Below are 22,190 nucleotides of genomic sequence, written 5' to 3'. Positions count from 1 at the left end.
TGAGTGTTTGGAAAAACGCAGGCGTTCCGGGGAAAACGCAGGTGTGACCGGGCGGACGCTGGGCGGGTGTGTGACGTCAAAATCCAACCCTCCAACGTTAGAATCAAAGCACACGAAGAGTAAGTCCAGGGCTGGTCTTGTTTTGCACAAAATGTGTTTGCAGGCGCTCTGCTGCACAGGCGTTCACACTTCTGCAAAGCGAAAATACACTCCCTGGTGGGCGGCGACAATGCGATGGCACAGCTGCGAAAAACTGCTAGTGAGTGATCAACTCGGAATGACCCCCTTAATCAATTGCTTTTTGACACTTAAAAGCACAGAGTGCACCTACTTGTGTGGAATGACGCTTTTTTCCTTTATAAGAAGGCAGTATTTAATTAATGTAGAATGGTTGTAGTCAAATTGGCAGTCATAGGGGTAAATTTACTAAGATGAGAGTCGTATTTAAGAAGGGATGTTGCCCTTAGCAACCAATCAGATTCCAGGTATTTTTTTCTAGAAGGTGCTAGATAAATGAGAACTATAATCTGATTGGTTGCTATGGGCAACATCACATCTTAAATAGAACTTCCATCTTAGTAAAATTACCTCACAATGTGCAGAACATCATGCATGCATTCTTTTTTATGTGGCATTAAAGTTTGTGGCCCTGTGCATGGGAATTTCTACCAGCTCGGCAGAGTGATGTACCCATATTCTCTACGCATGATGCTATATAAGCATGAATTCCTGCCAGTAAAAGGAGCATGAAATATAGGTGTTCTCGGGTATGGAGCTGCTGAATTTGATGGGGTCGCTCACAATGACAAAGAAACAGTAACTCAAAGCTACAGTCATTTACTATGTGGCATGCGATTTCATGTACCTATTTTTGTGGCATAACACCTGCTGGATTTGTAAATGGATTTGTGTATCAAGATGCTATTAACTGCAGGGTGATGGACAGATCTGACCGGACATATGGGGTTAGTTAGAGTTGTTAGCAAACCAAAAAAGTTAGCAATTGGGCAAAATTATGTTGCACCTCAGGTGCGGTAGATGTAACATGTGTGGAGACATTTAGATTTGGGTGGGTTATATTGTTTCTGTGCATGGTAAATACTGGCTTCTTTATTTTTACACTGTAATTTAGATTTCCGTTTTAACACACCCCACCTAAATCTCATCTCTCTGCACATGTTACATCTGCCCCCCCTGCAGTGCACATGGTTTCACCCATTAGTGTGCTTTATTTTTTGTTTGCTAACAGCTCTGAATAACTTCTTTGGGCAGATTGAAATTTATTTTGACTGTGCAACAAATTTACTGTTAAAAATATGCAAATAGGAGGCTTATTTTGCAGGTTGTGTTGCTATCAAAAACTTAATGGATTGCAATTTAGGCATATTTCTCCCACTTTAATAGGAGTCTACAATTTGGTTTTAGCCAGAACAGCCAGATGTTTACACCACTTTACTTTAGAGGCTGCAATAATCTGTACCCAGCCACTAGGTTCACTGGGGCACCTATTTACATTTGCAGATTTTAGAGGGAGTATTTACTATGCCCATGTAAACTACTGTGCACCTCACAGCCATCCTACTGTCAGCTTCTAGTGGGTCAGTAATGATACTGGAAGACTGTCCCACCATCCTCTGATTAGGATGCGTGTCCTGATTCACAGGGGTTGGGGAGTTTACCACTATGGAAGCATCAGTGGTGCATGCTGCAAAAAATCTAACAATTTTCTTGTAAAAATGCCCTCAGGGGTGAGGCCATGCCCACTAATAATTAAAATAATTATTTTGTGTTTGACATATTGTGCACATGGAAAGCGGTTAAAATACCGCCAGGCGGGTTCCCAGCGTTCACAATGTCGACGCCGGAATCCCAACTAGCGGTGCAATCCCACCGCCGCAATAACGGCACCACAGGCTATTCTACCTCTGTGTGTGTCCATGACACCTATAGAGGGAGAATATAACCTGTGGTGAGCGCAGCAAGCCACCGTGCCCGAAGCGTGGAGGGCGCAGTGAGCCCGCAAGGAGCTTTCTAGCGCTCGCCCTGTTGCCGGCATACTAGTGGCCAGGATGCCGCTGTCGGTATACTGACGGCCGGCATCCTGGCCACCGGTAATTTATACTGAACCCGTGCACTTATGCCTTATTCAAGCAAACCAAGTCAGTAATTACTACTTAGCACACACAAGCACATAATGTAATCAAGGAAACACTGTTATCTATAATAAGATTCCCAAACAAGAATAGCTAAATGGCGTAACCCAGAGGTTTCCAAACTTTTTTGAATCACGGCGCCCTAGAATATTAGAATTTTTTCACGGCACCCCATGGGCAAAAATTTCTTATTGAGAAATTTAGAAAAAAAATATTACATTAAGTAGATCGCATTTATATGTCATCCTTAGGGTCAGTTGTGTGGTGAGGGACAAGATTTGCTTCTGTTTGGCCACATATTTTATAACTGGCAGCCACCAGCACTGGTTTTGCCTATTATATTGACCATAAATAATTTGAATTGGTCCTGGACCACCAACCCAGGGCACCCCTGCAAGTGTCCCGAGGCACCCCAGGGAGCCACGGCACACAGTTTGGGAACCTCTGGCGTAACCAGTAAATACAGTGCCCACTTTATCTAGCACTTTTTATTATCATTTGAGACCCAGTTTTCTCCAAAGCACATTTTACTAAATAATATTGTCTGCAAAACCTATATCATCCCTAGCAAGTTCCTTCTCCATCATCACAAGACATAAAATAACAAAGCAAAAAGAGAGGCATTATGACATTTGTACATTCTGCTGGAAATGGCCTTGGAACGAAGAGATTACTGGTGTATAATTCAGTGTTCTTCTTCTGATTAAGCAGCTGGACAGGATCAGAGACTGTAAAGGTTTTCTTGTGGGACGTGTGCGGTTATGCAGTTTGAAGTCAGAGGCCTTGTTATCTTCAGCCATGTTATTGCTGGATTTAAGCAGATTAGCTCAATTCCGAGCGATTAATGAACTCTGTACACATTCAGCGCAAACCCCCTCCCCCTTCCAGACCAGACAGAGGGTAGAACGTGAAATGTGCCACCGTGGTAAAAAGCAAACATTTGGCTTTTGCTTTGTTAAAATCATAAATTTCAGAATTTTTATGAAAGGTAAAAAGTACATTTTATATTAAAACTATTTTATAATTTTGAAACAGTACAATTCACAATGATTATATTACATTTGTAAAAAAAAACATTTTGGACTAACCAACCATTTTCAGAGAACAAAATCTTACTGAGCACAGTTAAGTAATATGATTGCGATTGCTTCACTGACAGCTATGGTCAGATTAACAATGGGGTGGATGGAACTACAGTGCCAGGCCTCAACATAAATGTAGGCACATCATTATAACAGCACAATGATGACCAGCAACCTATGGTAGCAGGCCACATGGTTAGCCATATAGCAAGTATTACAATTTTATTTCTATTCTCTTCACAAAATGTAGCTATTTTTCTATTTTTACGTATTTAGTAAGTCATTGGGGCTGATAGTATAGATCAGTGTTGGCTAACCTTGACACTCCAGCTGTTGTTGAACTACATATCCCAGCATGCCCTGCTACAGTTTTGTTATTTGGCCATGCTAAAACTGAAGCAGGGCATGCTGGGATGTGTAGTTCAACAACAGCTGGAGTGTCAAGGTTAGCCATCAAGGGTATAGGTAGTGTACATCAGTAGTTCTTAAACTCGGTCCTCAGGATCCCAAACAGTTCATGTTTTCCAGGTCGCCAATGGATCATTAAAAATGTGTCAGTTAGTAATACACCTGTGCACCTACTAGGTCCTGAGGACTGGGGCTGAGAAACACAGGTGTACATGCTCACATGGCACTGGCCACACTCAATCAGCACTGGTCACACCTCCTCAGCTTCTCACAATAGACCCATGGTCACTATCAGATACAGGCCCATGTAGCCATTAATCTGACCTTGCCGATAACACCATAAGCATATGTGTAGGCTAGTGCCATTAGCTGAACAGCATGCATGAAATTGTCTTTTTCATTTTTAGATATGAAATTTGGGCCAATCTCAGAATAATGTGATTACCCAAAATTGTACTATACATGTGTGGCCCAGTTGGCCACAGATCGGGTAGGATAACGATCAGAACTGACAACTGTCAGTGTGTGAACAGCTATACCTTAATCCTTACAGTAGCTCCATTATGCTAAATGGTTTCTAAAGTGCATTTTAATCCATCTATGATAAAGCAGTTGCCTTGTGGAGTATCATGAAACATCAGCAAATAAAGTAAGGTAATGAGAAGTAACGTAGACTATATTGTATCTTAAAGGGGTTCCTTTTCTTTTTTAGGGTGGTATTTATCAAAGCTTGGAAAGAGATACAATTGGAAGAGATAAAGTACCAGCCAATCTGCCTTACATTTTATAGTGTTTAAAAAATTAAAGGACCTGATTGGTTTGTTCTTTATCTTTCACAATTTTATCTCTCTCCAAGCTTTGATAAATACAGCCTTTAGTGTTGTGCAGTTGCTCTTCTACAAACAAACCTCCACACCTCCTTTACCTTCCAGACTGTTTGCAGTGAAATGTGGATCTTGCCTAGACACCATCACACCCAGCGAGTTTGTCATGCGGGCACAGAAGAGTGTCTATCATTTAGGATGTTTCTGTTGCTGCGTGTGCGAGAGGCAGCTTCAAAAAGGCGACGAGTTTGTTCTCAAGGATGGACAGCTTCTCTGCAAGGGTGACTATGAGAAAGAACGGGACCTTCTCAGCCTTGTGAGCCCAGCTGCATCTGACTCAGGTACATGTTACAGAGAAAAAGTGACAGAATAATCAACATATTTTATCTCATTAAAAGTGGAATGTGCGGTTTGTTACCCTAGTTCTGGTGCCGTCAGCACTGAAGACAAAAACAGCTTGCCGCTAAGGGGCCTATGTATTAAGCCTTGCAGAGAGATAAAGTACCAGCCAATCAGCTTCTAACAAAATTACAGGCTGTATTGAAACAAATGACTGGAGCTGATTGGTTGGTACTTTATTTCTCTCCAAGTCTTAGTACATAGACCCCTAAAAATCTTAACGGATTTACTTCACAAAAGGAAACATTTAATTGTGTCCCCGTAATTCAGTATACTGTATGTCAGCTTGTGTGGCATAGAACAAAGGGCCTGATTCGGCGATAGAGGCAATGTTGATGTTTCATGGAGTAGAGTGATAGTTTGCTACTGTGCATGTGTCTAAGCCACACTGTGCATGTTCCGCAAAAGTCTTGTGACAGCGCTCACACAGAGGATTTATTTGCAAAGTTAGTGGCAGCAGCCAGTGTTTGGGAAAGGTAATGGGAGCGGCACCATGTTGTGATCATAAGCCTGTTATTGCTTGCAACTGCAGTCCCGTACAGAGTAAATCTGGCTTTAGGGGGTCATTCTTAGTTGATCGCTAGCTACCGTTGTTCGCAGCACAGCGATCAGGTCAAAAATCGGCATTTCTGCGCATGCGTATGTACCGCAATGTGCAGGCGCGTCGTACAGGTACAATGAGCATCGTGGGTTTGCACAGAGTGTAACGAACATTCCTGTTGCACGGCCGATCGCAGGAAGATTGACATGAAGTGGGCGTTTCTGGGTGTGAACTGACCGTTTTCAGGGAGTGCTTAGAAAAACGCAGGCATGGCAGAAAAAACGCAGGCATGGCTGGGCGTCCACTGGGCGGGGGTGTGATGTCAAAAGCCGTCCCTCCGTGGTTAAAATCAACGCACATGAAGAGTAACTACAGGGCTGTTCTTGTTTTGCGCAAAAAGATTTTGCAGGCGCTCTGCTGCACATGCGTTCGCACTTCTGCAAAGCTAAAATACACTCCCCAGTGGGCATCGACAATGCGTTTGCACGGCTGCTAAAAACTGCTAGCGAGTGATCAACTCGGAATGACCCCCCTAGTGTCTTACTTACAGGGCCACGCTGTGCCATTCAGAAGGTCAATGTTTGGCCAATGTGCATCCAATGGTTGCATCTTTGTATGCAAATGACGGGACAGAGATGCCGATTATAGGCATCTCAATACAACCAGGCTGTGACATTTGTATATTTACGCCAAGCCACTGAGTACAAATTCATAGCAGCGATGGCATTTGTGTACATCTTTCGATCAGGAACTTAGTTCAGAAGCTATTTATTTTACCAATAAATGTGTTAACAGTGATTAAAGTTGTAGCTAAGAAATTCTAGTAGACCTTAATTTATTAATGGGTGTAGAAACCCAACCGACAATGGTGTCTAAAAGCAAATTACTGTGATACTGGATAATGTCATCTGTTGCTTAGTCTTTGTCACTGTGCTTACTTGATACTAGTATTCAAACGCTGCTGTATGACAAGCTATCATTTACTACAGTATGTTACAGCACCTGCTGATTACATAACATATATGATAAATATGCAATATTTTTTTGGGGAAAAACAACCAACACTTGTGCCCCATGCAATAAGTAACAATCTAACTATATAACACAATATGTGAACCTTATGGAATAAAATCTGACATTGTCAGAATGTTTGAAAATCAGTTGTTTTACAATAAATTATAAGAAGAACTAGTTGTAGCCATCATACACTAAAGACTCACTCGCCAAGGCTTGCCATCTTCATTCTCTAGGATTGGTCTTTTTTGTTCTGTATCCATCAAGCCTTTTCTCTGTAATGTCTAACTTTGAAGGAGCTTTCTATAGACAAGAGGGTGAGAGAGGGAAAGTATAAAAGTTAAACCCAATTTTATTGGAAAATCTAGAAAGGGGTAGAGCAGCACCACAGATCCCATATGCTGGAGCTAATCTCTAAAGCCCATACTTCAATTACAGCCACTGTCAACTCAAGCACTCAATCCTATGTAAACAGAACCAACTCAAAAACCATCCCCATTTCCAATTAAGTGCCCTAACTCTGCCTCTTCGCCTAATTCCCTCAAACCAAAAGAAGCAGTGATTGAAAAGGAAAAAAAAAGACTTATGAGTGCAGCTTCATTATACAAGATATTCCCTTTTACTCTTCATCTCATACAGATGATAAGCACCTTTTGTACAATATGGATCTATTAATTGTCTCGAGCCATCCAAGACCAGCTCATGCAAAGGTCACCAAGCACAATATGTTTTCATTTTCTCAGGCAGGACTGAGAGAACAGGGTTAAGGCTTAATTAAGTAGCCCTTCTAGTGCCTGAGACGTTTACAGATGCAGTGATCTCTCTAATTAAAATTAAGTCTCCTCTTGTTGAATTTGCATTGGTCTTATGAGCTTTCTACTTTTATTCCACATGTCTATGATCTTTTGTAGCAGGTGGTGACAAGCTGGAGGATATTAGGGTCGTAGTGTGCAGGCAGCTTCCTATGTGTCAATATTTGCTCTTTTACAGTCTAGCCTCTTGGCTCAGCATTTGTTTATGGACCTATACAGACACTGTTCGCCCCACCCAAAAAAGAAGCCACTTTGCATAAAGCTACACTTTATTCTGGAAGATAATTAACATGACCAGGGGAAATGCAAGCTGCTTAAACTGACTGAACTCAAAGTCCATTTGAATCTGTTCTTGAGAGGTTCTGCAGACACACCTTGCAGACCAGCTGTGGTTCAGTTATAAGTTTAGTTGCAGCAGCAGCAAAACATTAGGTGGCAACCCCAGCTGTGGGAAAACTACATATACCATAATTCATAGTGGATCAGTATCTAAGCCAGTGGTTCCTAAATTGGTGCCCAGGGTTGGTGGTCCAGGATCAATTCAAATTATTTATGGTCAATGTAATAGGCAAAACCAGTGTTTGTGGATTCTAATTATAAATATGTGGTCAAACAGATTCAAATCCTGTCCCTCAACAAATAACTGAACATAAGAATGAGATATAAACACAATTTACTTAATTTAATATTTTTGACTGAATTTCTTAGTTAGAAACTTTTGGCCTAGGGCTGTCGTGAAAACAATTCTGATACTCTAGGGTGCCATTATTCAAAAAAGTTTGGGAATTGGAGACCAAGCTTTAAACAGGCAACATTTTATCAGGGATTTCTCAGTAGTTCAGCAGCACAAATTAGCACTGTGTTATACTAATATGACATTACTGGGAAGATAAAAGTTACCTTCAGAAGCTCTGGCTGTTCAGGCAAAGTTTCCATGTGAATCAGAAGTACAGGGTGCCAGTTATTAAAATCTGCAGCTATGACATGGAAACTTCATTCTCTAGACATCAAAATGACCTCAATTCTCTCCTCTTTTGTCAAAGCCATCTTCAGTTACCTGCAACAAAAAAAGTGTTGTAACTTTTGAACCATAACTGCCATTTCAAATTTGTTTGCAGCAATAAACTTTTCAGCAAATTCTGATGTTGTTTGAACATTACATAACCCCCTTTCCATTTAAAAAATCTGACTTAGATTCAAGATGGCCAATTTCAAGATGGCGCCCATGTTCGGTACATACCCTAAAAGATAGCCCACCTCACCCACACCTTACTGGAGTATTCAGTTTTCCCATTTCCTGCACAGATTTTTGGTATACTGCAACTTTTGAATCAGCCTGTATATTTTTAACATAGAAACAGAGAATTTGATGGCAGAGAAGAACCACTTGGCCCATATTGTTTATCAGAATATGATAAATCTGTGTATAACTATGATAGCTGGTATACCTTAAATAAATAAATTGTTGTTATACATTTTTTGGGGGGCAAAAAGTTGATAAGTTTCCAGAATCTTATTGGGACAGAACTTTGTGGTTTGCCTTTACCCTGGTGTGGGGTAGAGGGCATGCAGAGAAGGTTTATAGACCAGGATGATTTCCTTGTGTTCTCCCAGATGACTGAAATGTTCTATACAGGTTAAAACACAAGGGCTCAACCACTATACTCTTTTCTTTCTATTGTTATATGTATGTTCCATCTCAGATTCCCATTACAGAGAATATCCACTTTGGCAAGTCATTATTTCCTTTAAATAGCAATATACTGATGGTTCCTTCCCTGAGATCATCACAACACCAAAATGTGGACCAGTAAAAGTAAAAAATAATGTAATTTCTCACAATTCCACAACTAATCATAAGATGATGTTAGGAGTGGAGACAACTCTCAGTATTGTTAGTGAAACCTGGGCAGGAGATTTAAACAGGGTGTAGTATACAAGATGTACACTGTCTAGATACGTACAGTATATATGGTCAACATGCATTAGGTCAACAGGGTCAAAGGTAGACAGTGGGTAAGGTTGACAAGTACAAAAGGTCGACAGGGTCAAAAGGTCGACAAGACAATAGTCCATACAAAAAGAGGTTGACACAATATGTCCTTATTTTTTGGGTGTCATTTTGTATTTTTAACCATTTATAAGCGCAATCAGTGGAAAGTGTACCCTCGCTTGCCACGGTTTGGGCAAGGTCGCTATTCCCAATCATAGTCCATGTGGATAGTAAATCAAGCAAAAGCTCCCAAAAAAATGAAAAATACAAAAAAAGTGCGTCGACCATTTGTATTGACCAATGTCATGTCAACCTTTTGATCATTTCAACCTTTTGTACCTGTCGCCCTAAGCATTGTCTACCTTTTACCTGTTGACCTTTTGACCACATCAATCTTGTGTTCCTGTCGACTTAATACATGCATATGGGGTCGACCTAGACACTGTTGTTCTGTACATTGGGAGCCAGTTAAATTCTGGATGAGTATGTATAATGTGAGTGAGCTGCTGACTGCATGGAATCCGGAGCCAATCAAATCTGAGGAGGTGTGTAGAGCAATGTGGACAAGATCTGAATGCCGACATGTTCAGATTCTCGCCAATATGTCAATATTCACAATGCTGACACTGACATAATATTGACATTGCCAGAATGCCAACAATGTGAATAATGACATGTTATTTGTCAATGTTAGCCTAATCCTAACCTTAATTGCACCCTAAACCTAACTCTAATCTAACTCTAACCCTAAAATCCTGTGTTAACATTCTGGCTGTCGACATTCACAATGTCAACATTCTGACTATGTCAGTATTTTGTCATTGTTGACATTGTGAATGTTGACATGCATGTTGACATTCTAAACATGTTACTCTTCTGAATGTCGACATGCAGACTGTCAGTATTATGCTGTCGACATTCTGAATGTCAACATCATGAATGTATACCAGTAGAAGTATATGCTTAAATAGCAGGATTGGCCCAAAAAGTTATTTGTACAGTATTTTAAGGCCCCCATACGTCAGCTGCTGCAATTTACCGACCCGCCTGCACCACCAAGCGACCTTCCGGATCCAGCAATGATCGTCAATTCATTAGGAGAATCTAACCATGTTAAAAATACCTAATTCCACAATCTCGATGGAAAACAGTCGGGATTTGGGAATCAGGATGTTTCAACATGTTGAATATTCCCAATTCCCAGCCCAGCACATTGCCCAAATACATCTGTGATGTATGTGGGCCGGAATGGGGATGATATACCGGCTAAAGAGATGCCGACTGTCAGTATACCAACAGCTATGAATTAATTGTGTGTAAAAAGACTTTAAAGTGTAAAATTTGTGAGAGTGCACCTGTAAAAAGGAAGAAGTGTATTAAATGTTTACAGCTCCTCTTTAGAGTGATGTAGAATGAGGTCAGTCCATCCCGGATTCACAATATACGGCAATTGTGAATACCCTAACTGTCCCTACCTTCTAGTTAGTTCGTGCATCGGCTGGAGGATAGATGTCAGCACTCCTCACTTCCAGCTTACCGCTGCGTCCAGCGGTAGCGGATCACGGATTGATGTCGAGTCGCGGCACGATGACATCACTCTGCGGCTAGCGTCGGAAAAGTCAGACCGGATGGAACTTGGTGTCCTGTAGCTCATGTGCCTCCAATGTGTTTCGTGCATCACCGCACACTTTGTCAAAGATGGCATGACGATTTCCTGGTCCCATATTTATACTTAAAAAACTTTTTAGTTCATTTGGTTAAAAAACGGAAATGCAGACAGGAAGTTGGGGCAAAAAGGTGGCAACCATGTGCTCATGTGCTAATCCACTTTTCCAAAGCCCAAATTCAATAAAAAATAATAAAAAATGATTCTAACCAGTGCCACTGTAAATGAATGTGTAATGTATGTGATTATGTTAAAAAAATGAAAGGTTTTTGTTTTTTGTACATTTTTATAAAAATGCATTCAGTTCTATGTCTAAATTAAACCCATGTGGTTGCAATGTCTTCATCTCAAAGATCCATCTTGTCTCATTTTTTAATAATTCCATCACAGTGTCTCCTCCTCTACAATTTTTATGTACTTTTTGTATCGCCAAGAAGCTTAATCCACATGAATCCTTATTGTGGAAATCCAGGAAGTGTTTGGAGACACTATGTGTGGCAAGCCTCCCTTTTATATTATAAATGTGTTCAGCTAACTGAGTTCTGACCTTTCTTTTGGTTTGGCCAATTTATTGTTGCCCACAAGGGCACTCTAAAAGGTATATGGCTTGTTTCTTTTCGCAACTAAGATGGTCTTTGATTTTGTATATTTTTGCAGTTTTGTTCTATTTAAACTGTCCTTCTGGTTTTGTTGTGCTTAATTTATTGTTTTTGCATGCCTTACAATTGAGACAGTAGTGATGACCTTTAGTATTAGTTGGTTTTCTTTGTATGGACGTTGTCTGGAAACTTGAAACCAATTTTTGTTTGATATTCCTTGCCTTTTTATAGATTATTTTTGGTTTATCAGTTAGGAGATCTTTTAATTCATTATCTAATTTCAAGATGTGCCAATGTTTATTTAGCATTGATTATATAATTTTGTGACTGCTGTTATATTGAGTGATGAACTTAATTTGGTCTTTTTGTTCATCCATTCTTTTTTCTTTATATTTAATAAGATCTTTTCTGTTCATTCGATTGATTTTATGTGTCTGTCTATTCAGGTCCTGTTTTCTATACCGTTTTTGAATGAAGTTCAGCATCATGTCTTCACTTCGTTTTTCGTATGTTTGGTATTCACTGCAATTTCTTCTAATTCACTGAAATTGGTTAGATGGAATGCTTGCTGTCCACTTTCTATGATGATTGCTCGAAGTTGGCAAGATGTTGTTTCCACTTACTTCCTTAATATGAGTTTTTGTGTGAATTTGATTATTTTTGATAAAAAATTTCCAAATCTAAAAAGGTGACTTGATTCTTTACTGGTTTCTGTTGTGAATTCCACATTTCTGTTGCTGCTATTTATGAATTGAATGCATTTTTGGAGATCTGTATCATTGCCTCCCCAAATAAAGAAGACATCATCGATGTACCTGTACCAACAAATTAAACTGTTTTTGAAGGGATTGTCTGTCCAGATGTGCTGGTATTCCCACCTAGTTACGAAGAGGTTTGCATAGCTAGGTGCAAAGGATGTTCCCATCACCGTTCCACATTTTTGACGACAGAATTGTCCATTATTCCAAAAGTAATTGTGGTTCAAGATAAAATCAATGTTCGCCATGATGAAATTAACTTGTCTAGTTGGAAGAGTCGACTTGTTCAGGTAGTATTCAGTGTGTTCACAGCCAGTTGTTGTGGGCAACAATACATTGGCCAAACCAAAAGAAAGGTCAGAACTTGGTTAGCTGAACACATTTATAATATAAAAAGGGGGCTTGCCACACATAGTGTCTCCAAACACTTCCTGGATTTCCACAATAAGGATCCATTTGGATTAAGCTTCATGGCGATACAAAAAGTAAATACAAATTGGAGAGGAGGAGACATTGTGACGGAATTATAAAAAAATGAGACAAGATGGATCTTTGAGATGAAGATATTGCAACCTCATGGGCTTAACTTAGACATAGAACTGAATGCATTTTTATGAAAATATACAAAAAAACAAAAACCTTTTAATTTTTTTAACATAATCACATACATTACACATTCAATTAAAGTGGCACCGGTTAGAATCATTTTTAATTATTTTTTATTGAATTTGGGCTTTGAAAAAGTGGATTACCACATGAACACATGGTTGCCGCCCTTTTGGCCCAACTTCCTGTCTGCATTTCCATTTTTTAACCAAATGAACAATAAAGTTTTTTTAATTATAAATTGTGGACCAGGAAATCGTCATGCCATCCTTGACAAAGTGCGCGGTGACGCACGAAATGCATTGGAGGCACATGAGCTACAGGACACCCAGTTCGATCCGGTCCGACTTTCCCAACACTAGCCGCAGAGTGACGTCACTGAGCCGCTACTCGACATCAAGCCGCGATCTTCTACCGCTGGATGCAGCAGTAAGCGGGATGTGAGGAGTGCTGACATCTATCCTCCAGCCGATGCACGAACTGACTAGAAGGTAGGGACAGTTAGGGTATTCACAATTGCCGTATTGTGAATCTGGGATGGACTGAGCTCATTTTACAACACTCTAAAGAGGAGCTGTAAACATTTAATAACCTTCTTTTTTACAGGTGCCACTCTTACAAATTTTACATTTTAAAGTGTTTTTACACATAATTAATTCATAGTGCTCATTACCTATTTTTTATCCCAAAAAAATTAAGCAGCTTTTTCAATACACATACAGCGCAGTTTGTATATATATTTCTATTGGTATACCAACAGCGGCATTACATGTGCTGGTATATCGGCAGCAAGGCAGCAAATCCCCTCGCGGGCTCGCTACACTTGCCATGCTTCATGCCTGATGGCGAGCGACAAGTTCTATTCCTACTCGGTTGGTGGAGAGGACCCACCAACCGAGTGGGAATTATGGGCAGGTGTTGGTATTCTGACCGCTGGTAATATGTTGGCTGTTGGGATTCCGGCTCTTCACTGCAATATGAGTTGCAAAAGCATCTACAAAGATGTATCTTTTTTACTGTGTCACAATAATGTTATCTATCTCTGTGGGCTCCAGAGTACCTCATATGTTTATTGTTTTTCAAACAAAAGAAAATTAAAAAATGAATAACAATTTTTCAAAATCAGTCTGTTGTCATTTGGGAAACAAGAATAAAACAAATGAGCAATGATCTCCTTTAAACTTCTCTTACCATACTTAAATCCATATTTGAAAATGTCTCATGTGAGCTTAATATACTGTAGATGTGATTCCATTCCTAAATAAAGTTGGCTGTCATAAATCACAGTATAATAGGAGAGACCTGTGCTGTTTATTACCATCTCTTTGGTTATTAATTAAAAAGATATTTACATTTTCCTACTATGTTCTAAATCAAGTCCCATGGACATATAAATTAGCTTTTTTAATTCAATAATCATTTCCTTTCCAAATTGGCTGTAATGGAATGCCAGAAAAAGTGTTATTAATAATTTATGGTCCATTACAGGTAGTTTAGAAAGTAAAATATTCATTAGATTTGCAGATGAGCCTCACGGTCTTAATCGGTTCTTCACAGCATATACAGTACTTGCAAAAAGTATTTACATTGCCAGCCAACAGTGAGGGTCATTCACGAAATGGACAACATTAACTTTTTTTTTGTGTGCTTCAATTGCATTTTTAAATGCATCTACTGTATCTATACAGATTGCCTCTGTGCCAGTATATGCATGTTGTCTTTTACTGCTCTTATGTCATGAGAATAAGGGCGGGATGTACTATGCCTTGAAAAGTGATAATTTCACTGTGATAAAGTACCAGCCAATCAGCTCCTAACTGCCATGTCACACGCTGTATTTGAAAAATGACAGGAGCTGGTTGGCTGGTACTTTATCACAGTGAAATTATCACTTTTCAAGGCTTAGTACATTCCGCCGTCTGTCTTTATGACATGAGAGGAGGCACCAGAGATGTCTTTATAACACGTTACATTTATCATGTTTTATTTTTATACATTTTAAAATCTTATATCATTTTTTTTAACAAAAAGACACAAACAAAATGGTGAAAAAAAATGCCATTAAAAAGAATTAGAGGTGGCTGACAACTTCAATGAGACAAAAAAAAAAAGGCACACACAGGGGGAGAATTATCAAAGCTTAGAGAATGATAAAGGGGAGAGAGATCAAGTACTTAGTTACCAATCAGCTCCTAACTATGATATTTCAACCATATACTCTGCAAAATAACAGTTAGAAGCTGATTGGCTGGTAGTTTGTCTCTGGTACCAACCAATCAGCAACTGTCATTTTACAGACTGTTTAAAAAATGACAGGAGTAGATTGGTTGGTACTTTAACTCTCTCCACTTTATATATCGCCAAGCTTAGATACATCTCTCCAAGCATTGATAAATCTCCACCACAGTCTCTCCAGTGATGATCTAATCCTTGTATGTTCCTGTAAAAGCAGACACAGCAGTGCAATAAAAAAATTGTATACATCGCTAAGTGCTTCAGATGTGGTCACATAAGTTGCTACTGCATGCAAACTGGTCAATGTTTTCTTACTGCGCATGCATCTGAGCAACAGCGCGCATGCACAGCGATTGAATTGTGATAGTGGTCGCACTGGGGAAGTACTCGCAAAGTGAGACAGGTAGACAGTGTTCGTCAGTGGTAGCGGGGAGTGGTTGGCCAAACGCAGGCATGTCATGGCCATTCAGATGGTGTTTTCTGGGCATGCATAAATTAGTTGCGACCTTATTTGCTACAGGAGAGCCTTGCATCCCTGAAGAGCATGACTCGGTTTGTGACGATAGTACTGATGTATCAGCAATTATACAATTATAGGGAAACGGTGCGACAGCAGTGGGCGTCCCTATGCTCAGGTTCCCTTATGCCCATATGAGCATATAATCACAATTGTGTACGACAAAAGATAGCAAATGCAGCAGCAAGAACAACCACATCTGAATTAGGCCCAGAGTCTCAGATCTGTACCCAGAAATTACATTTTAATGCAGGAAAAAAAAGATTAATTTATATAGCAATTACTTACTAACAAGCATTTCAGGTGAAGCACTGACATCAAGTAATGCTACATTTTATACGTTTCCAATAACTTTCATAATTAAAATAGTGACATATTTGGTAGGTTGCCTATATGTGAGCAAACAAGAACTCCACTTTCTATTAAACAATTACAAGGTTCTTAAATCCCATATACTCCTGGGAATGTGTAAAATATAATGATAGAGTATTATTATACAGTATCTAGTTTATTAGTTGTGATGCATAAAAGGTCACGGCCAGAGGCACTCTACATGAAATGTCTGAGCACCCAGTGAGCTGCTTCCTGTCTTATCTGGCAGCCAGCCACGGCTGAGAGCTTTGCTATGTGAGTGCTGACAGCCTGGGGACTCTCATCCAATCTCCCAGGTCCTTGCTGATAGGGAAGCACTGAGTAGCTGGCTGCTGACTGAACACTGTCACCTTGCCTCCTTTGGTGCCACGCTGGAGGCCATACCACGTCACTGAATCAAATTCTGAGTGTCGTCAACATTCCAACATTCAGCTTCTTTTTGCACATTAAAATTAATTTTTGCCTGGGGTGCCCAAACTTTCAATCCCCACTGTATGTACTAGTAGGCATTCCAGGTACATGACTTCTGCTGCGGTCCAGTGACACAATACTCTTCCCATCTTCTCTTAGGTAAGAGCGAGGATGATGAAGATGGCGGTAAATTTGAAGACAGTAAAGGAATTGAGGATGGCAAAGATCAGAAGCGGCCTAAGAGACCCAGGACCATCCTGACAACACAGCAGCGAAGGGCTTTCAAAGCTTCATTTGAGGTCTCCTCTAAGCCATGCAGAAAGGTGAGCTGGTGATGGCTTTACTTCTGGTTACCATTTTTGGGGTGTTTAAGGTCATCAAATGTTACACTGCTAATGGTTTCCCCAATGCTGTCAAATGTAGCATGTCCAAAAAGGCTTGATACTCTTTAAATGAAACGTAGCTTGAGACATGTCACTGACCACACCCACACAGCACTGGTCACACCTCCTCTGCTTCTCACAATAGGCCCTTGGTCATTTTCAGACCCTTGACAACTTGTTAACCATTTTTAGTTCTGACAAGCTCCTGCATATTTATAAATGCGTTTGTGGAAGTCAGAAGTAGCTTTTTTTTATCCTTAAAATACCTATAATTAATATTATTTACACTGACCCAGTACACCTATACCATGCATGTGCCTGATGTCCACTAATGAGCCTATAGCCTGACACAAATACCTGATGTTTTTCCTTGTGAAGGTGAGGGAGACTCTTGCTGCAGAAACTGGTCTAAGTGTCCGTGTGGTGCAAGTCTGGTTCCAGAACCAAAGAGCAAAGGTGAGAAACCAACAAGCAGCGTGGGACACTAATGTGTCCTGAATGTGACATAAAACTAGATTCAAGAATTTTTTGTCTAGATGAAACACATATGATGATCACTATTCTGTAGGATTGGTCAAGAACTAGGAGGCATTGCCATAGGTATGGACTCTTTTGTTTCAATAGACATATACACGACTTATGTTGCTTCAAGTTCTAACTAATACTTCTGAAGGTAAAGCAGGTGTGGCACTATCCTATCAGCTTCAGTGAGGTATCCATTGGGCAGTATTTACTTTCAAACATCTCCATGACAGTGAAACAAATCCTTTGATGAGATTCTTTATTGTGTATATATTGGCATAACAATCATTCATTTATACTTAGAGGATAACCATTACATTGTTATTTAAGCTTTTTATTATTTTTGTGATATCATAATCCAAGTAAACCATTTTCAACATGTGTCTGGAGATGGGTACCATGTAGGCCGGGCAATAAAGGATAATTCAGCTGAACATTATGTGGAATATCAGTAAAACCTGCCCTAGATGATTACTTACATGGTGTCTAAGGGTGTGTACACACGGTGAGATATTTTCTGTCGATTTTGACTATATAGTCAAAATCGCACAAAAAGTTAGTGCAGATCGCAAGGTGAAAGTCACCTTGCGATCTGGATTCGATCCCGATGCGCGGTCCCGCCAGGTCGGCATCGCAAGAAAAGATAGACTGTGCAGGCAAGTCAATCCTTGCTAGATCGGTGTACTATCTAGTTCATCTCACATGTCAATGACATCTCACATAAGCCAAAATCTCACATAAGCCAAAATCGTAAGCACACATAGTCCATATCTCAAGAAAAGTTAGTCAAAATCTGTGCTATCTGGTCTCCAGGGAGTTCAAGGGAAATCGCAAGTGAAAATCGGGCATAGCAAGAATCTCACCGTGTGTACACACCCTTACATTTACTTGATCCAGGGTGTATCCGAATGTATAACTGGAGTGAGGACAGTTTCAGATGTTCTGTCACACTGTGGGGGAGATGTACTAAGCCTTGGAGAATGATAAAGTGGAGAGAGAGATAATGTTCCCCAGCTTACCAGCACCTGTAATTTTTCAAACACAGTCTGTAACATGACAGTTAGAAACTGATTGGGCGGTACTTTGGGTTCTATTTACTAAGCCCTGGAGAGAGATAAAGTGGAGAAAGATAAAGTCCCAACCAACCAGCTCTTAACTCATTTTTCAAACCCAGCCTGTACCGTGGCAGTTAGGAGCTAATTGGCTGGTACTTTATCTCCGTCCACTTTATCTCTCTCTCTCTGGGGGGGGGGGGGGTATTCAATTAGCTGCAATAATGGACTTTTTTTACACGAAAAATCGCGATTACAGCCTATTCAATTATCCGGGAAAATTTATTGTGATCATTTTTTCTAGAGATGAGCGGATTCGGTTTTACTCGGTTTTACTCGGTTCTCAAAACCGAATCTTATTGGCTATCCAAAACACGTGACATCCGTGAGCCAATAAGATTCGGTTTTGAGAACCGAGTAAAACCGAGTAAAACCGAATCCGCTCATCTCTAATTTTTTCACACTTTCAGTTCACCTACACTGAGCAGGTGAAAAGTTTTGAAAAATCCCTAATTTAAGGTAAAAATGGTTGGATGTGGTACAGAACCCCTGGGACACCCCCCTTAATGACTAAATAGGCACGTCGAAGTTTTTAATTATTTTTAAATTAGCCAATAATGACAAGTCATTTTTGGGGTGAAAAAGTACAAAGTGATGGAAATTGGAGTTCAAGGCATGGGGCAGGTATATTGGGGTGCTTTATGAGGGGAACAGGTGTCTTTAGGCTTGCAGGTGGGAGTAATCGGTCTGTTTCCACTTTTTTTTAAAAGTACCCTAAAATGACCCAAATACATACTTATACCCATTTTCATGTACCCCAAATTAAACGAGAACATTTGTTTGCATTTAAAAAAAAAATGCATATAACAGCCATTTCGCACAATTTAAGTCCCCCAAAACTCTTTGATGTGATCTCTAATACACTTCTCTTCTGTTATCCTATGTTAGTTTAGCATTTTTTGGAATACAGGCTGATTTCCCCATTTTCACCTACTCTTTTCACTGCAAGAATTTCCACGTGAAAACCCGTTTGGAAATGAAAAGGTCGAGAAACGGGAGCACGCATACTCACGAAAAGCTGTTTTCACAGCAATGTTCGTCTGACTGCCGTGCGAAAATTCACACAAATTTGCAGCTAATTGAAAACCCCTCCAAGGCTTAGTAAATAAACCCCTTAATCTCTCTCCACTTTATTTCTCTCCAAGGCTTAGTACACCTCCCCACATGCTGCTAGCTTCTGCCAATCCAATATTTATTTTACAGCTAGCTAGCATGTCATCCACCAAAAGCAAGATATTTAAAGATCTGCCAAATTGTAGCAATGATGGATCCCAGAAAAGTAATGTGGAAGTGGGACTGGGTTTTATTTATGATATACCACCAAAAACTGAATTTTATATTTTCAGTGGAATTAACCTTTAAAGAAAGAAACTATAAGTGGGTACAATCCATTTCCAATCCACTTTCTAGACTTTTGTAATGCAAGCAAGAGCAATGATTAGCATTAGAGCTGTGTAAGAAGTGCATCAAGCAATTCCTGGACCTGATTTACATCCAGAGTACATCGCCTGATGGAATTACCAGAATAGTATACAGACACGCCCTCATTTTACAATCTTATTCTTGTCCTTTACTTGTAACAGATGAAGAAGTTGGCAAGGAGACAGCAACAACAGCAACAGCAGCAAGATCAGCAAAACCCGTCACGTATACCAGCAGGTAATTATTTTTCCAGGCACTGTGTACTTTTATCATCACAAACAGGCCCCTTGAGGCTTTTCTATGGCCACAAATTTGCCAAAGCTTCTGTAAGGAAGATTATAACTAGTTTACAATATCCAAAGCTCATTTGCATATTCACAAATACATAATTAAACATTATCATGTGTTGATATATGTGTAATTGTATTTACTGTTACAGTAAATTTATTTCTGCAGCGGGGTACACTGGTATTCCACAGGGAATAACATCGGGGTGTAGAGTTGGATCTTGATCCGAGGCACCAACAGGCTAAAGCTTTGACTGTTCCCAGGATGCACTGCACCACCTCCTCTATAGCCCCGCCTCCAGGCACTGGAGCTCAGTTTGTAAGTTGGTTGCCTAAAGTGCAGGCATCTAACAGGTGGGGCTGAGATAGGCAGCCCTGAAAAGAGCTTTTTAGAAGACTTCAAGGGCCGCAGCACTTTCTACTGCTGGTGTTCCCACCCTGGAGCTGCATTTCACTCTCCCTCACTCCCTGACAGAGATTTTGGCGCCATCTTCACTACAAGCTGGGCTGATCTCTGGGACTGCATGGCACTGTCTCCTCTGTAAAGCCGCCTGCCTCATCAATGCTGTGCTTTTACAGACACTTAACTATAGTACATGTAATTTTAGACAGTGTTAGTTAAGAACAAGTGTACTGCTTTCTGAATATTTAGTACAAGTATTCTGCAATATACATCCAGTATCTACTGTGCATTGTTATATCTATAATCATACATAGTAATATGTAAATTACTAGTCCAGTGAGTGTTTTATTGTTTATATGTAATAACTTCTGCATTGTACATGTGACTGTGTGTGCCTGGAGCTGTTGTGTGGATTCCATTCTTGTGTATCACACTACTCGGTATCACTATGGGGCTCATTCCGAGTTGATCATAGCTGTGCTAAATTTAGCACAGCTACGATCATTCACACTGACATGCGAGGGGACGTCCAGCACAGGGCTAGTCCTCCCCGTATGTCAGTGCCGGTCCCCTGCAGAAGTGCAAAGGCATCACACAGCGGCGATGCCTTTGCACTTCAAGAGTAGCTCCCGGCCAGCGCAGCTTTAGCGGACCCGCAACGGCTGCGTGTGACATCACGCAGCCGCCGCGGCCTGCCTCCAGACGGTCCGGCCACGCCTGCGTTGGCCGGACCGATCCCTCCAAACGGCGGCTCAATGCCGCCGCCCAGCCCCCTCTCACCCAGCGACCGCCTCTGTCTCAGAGGCGATCGATAGGCAACGACTGCTGCCATGCGCTGGTGCACTGCGGCGCCGGCGCATGCGCAGTTCCGACCCAATCGCTGCGCTTCGACAAACTGCAGCGAGCGATCGTGTCGGAATGACCCCCAATATTCTGTACCCTGGGAGGCTAGGTGCGTCAGGGTCTCATATATATATATAGTACTACACAGGATATACTACTTTGTATTTTTCTCTGTGTGTTTCAGTCACCTGATACCGCTAAAATCCTCTGTTTGTGCTCGGTATTTACTGTCACATAACACAGGGGGTTATTTGCAGGTATTATATTTGTCTGGCTATATTGTACTGTTACGCTCTAAGGCTACATTCCTTATAATGTCTGCTACATAGGACGGAAAATCCGCGGACGCTCCTGCATCATGCAGTGCTTGCACCATGGATATACCTGAGGGGGAAGTTTTAGCTACTGGTTCAGGCACTATGTGTCATACATCTCCCAGCCAGCCCGCAGCACCTGTGACTACTCAGGAACCAACCTGGGAAGCATTTTCAAATATGCTATCTACACTGGTATCACGTCTCAGGCCCCTGTGGGCCCTCCTGTGCCATTACAGCCACATATTGTTCCTGTGGTGAACCCGATTTACTATCTACTCAGGTGCAAAAATTATATCAATCTTTGATTGCTTAACCTACCCCTCGCCCCTCGAAAGGGGCCAAAGGGTTCTCCAAACGGGCCATTTCTTCCTTCCAATCCACTAAGATTTCGGATAATTCTTCTGATGATGATGGGGAATATACTGATCCGTCAGACACTGATACAGTTGCTTCTGATGAGGATTCTATAACACAGGTTGATGTTCCTGACCTAGTGGAGGCTATTAAGCTG

At 40.7% G+C, this 22,190-nt stretch overlaps 1 protein-coding gene across 1 annotated transcript in view; it reads left to right on the top strand.

The window, feature by feature from the left end:
* The window catches only part of LMX1A (LIM homeobox transcription factor 1 alpha), a 165,685-nt gene that overhangs the window by 133,933 nt on the left and 9,562 nt on the right, over positions 1 to 22,190 (top strand). Inside the window, exons 3-6 of the mRNA XM_063940047.1 lie at positions 4,576 to 4,808; positions 16,550 to 16,713; positions 17,152 to 17,229; positions 19,991 to 20,066. Of these exons, the coding sequence (XP_063796117.1) occupies positions 4,576 to 4,808; positions 16,550 to 16,713; positions 17,152 to 17,229; positions 19,991 to 20,066 (551 nt within the window). The remainder of the gene's footprint in view (positions 1 to 4,575; positions 4,809 to 16,549; positions 16,714 to 17,151; positions 17,230 to 19,990; positions 20,067 to 22,190) is intronic.

The sequence above is a fragment of the Pseudophryne corroboree genome, chromosome 9 (genome assembly GCF_028390025.1).
Source record: "Pseudophryne corroboree isolate aPseCor3 chromosome 9, aPseCor3.hap2, whole genome shotgun sequence".
Taxonomy (NCBI): domain Eukaryota; kingdom Metazoa; phylum Chordata; class Amphibia; order Anura; family Myobatrachidae; genus Pseudophryne; species Pseudophryne corroboree.
The sequence above is the reverse complement of the archived record's forward strand: the minus strand, read 5'-3'. Positions and strand labels throughout refer to the sequence as shown.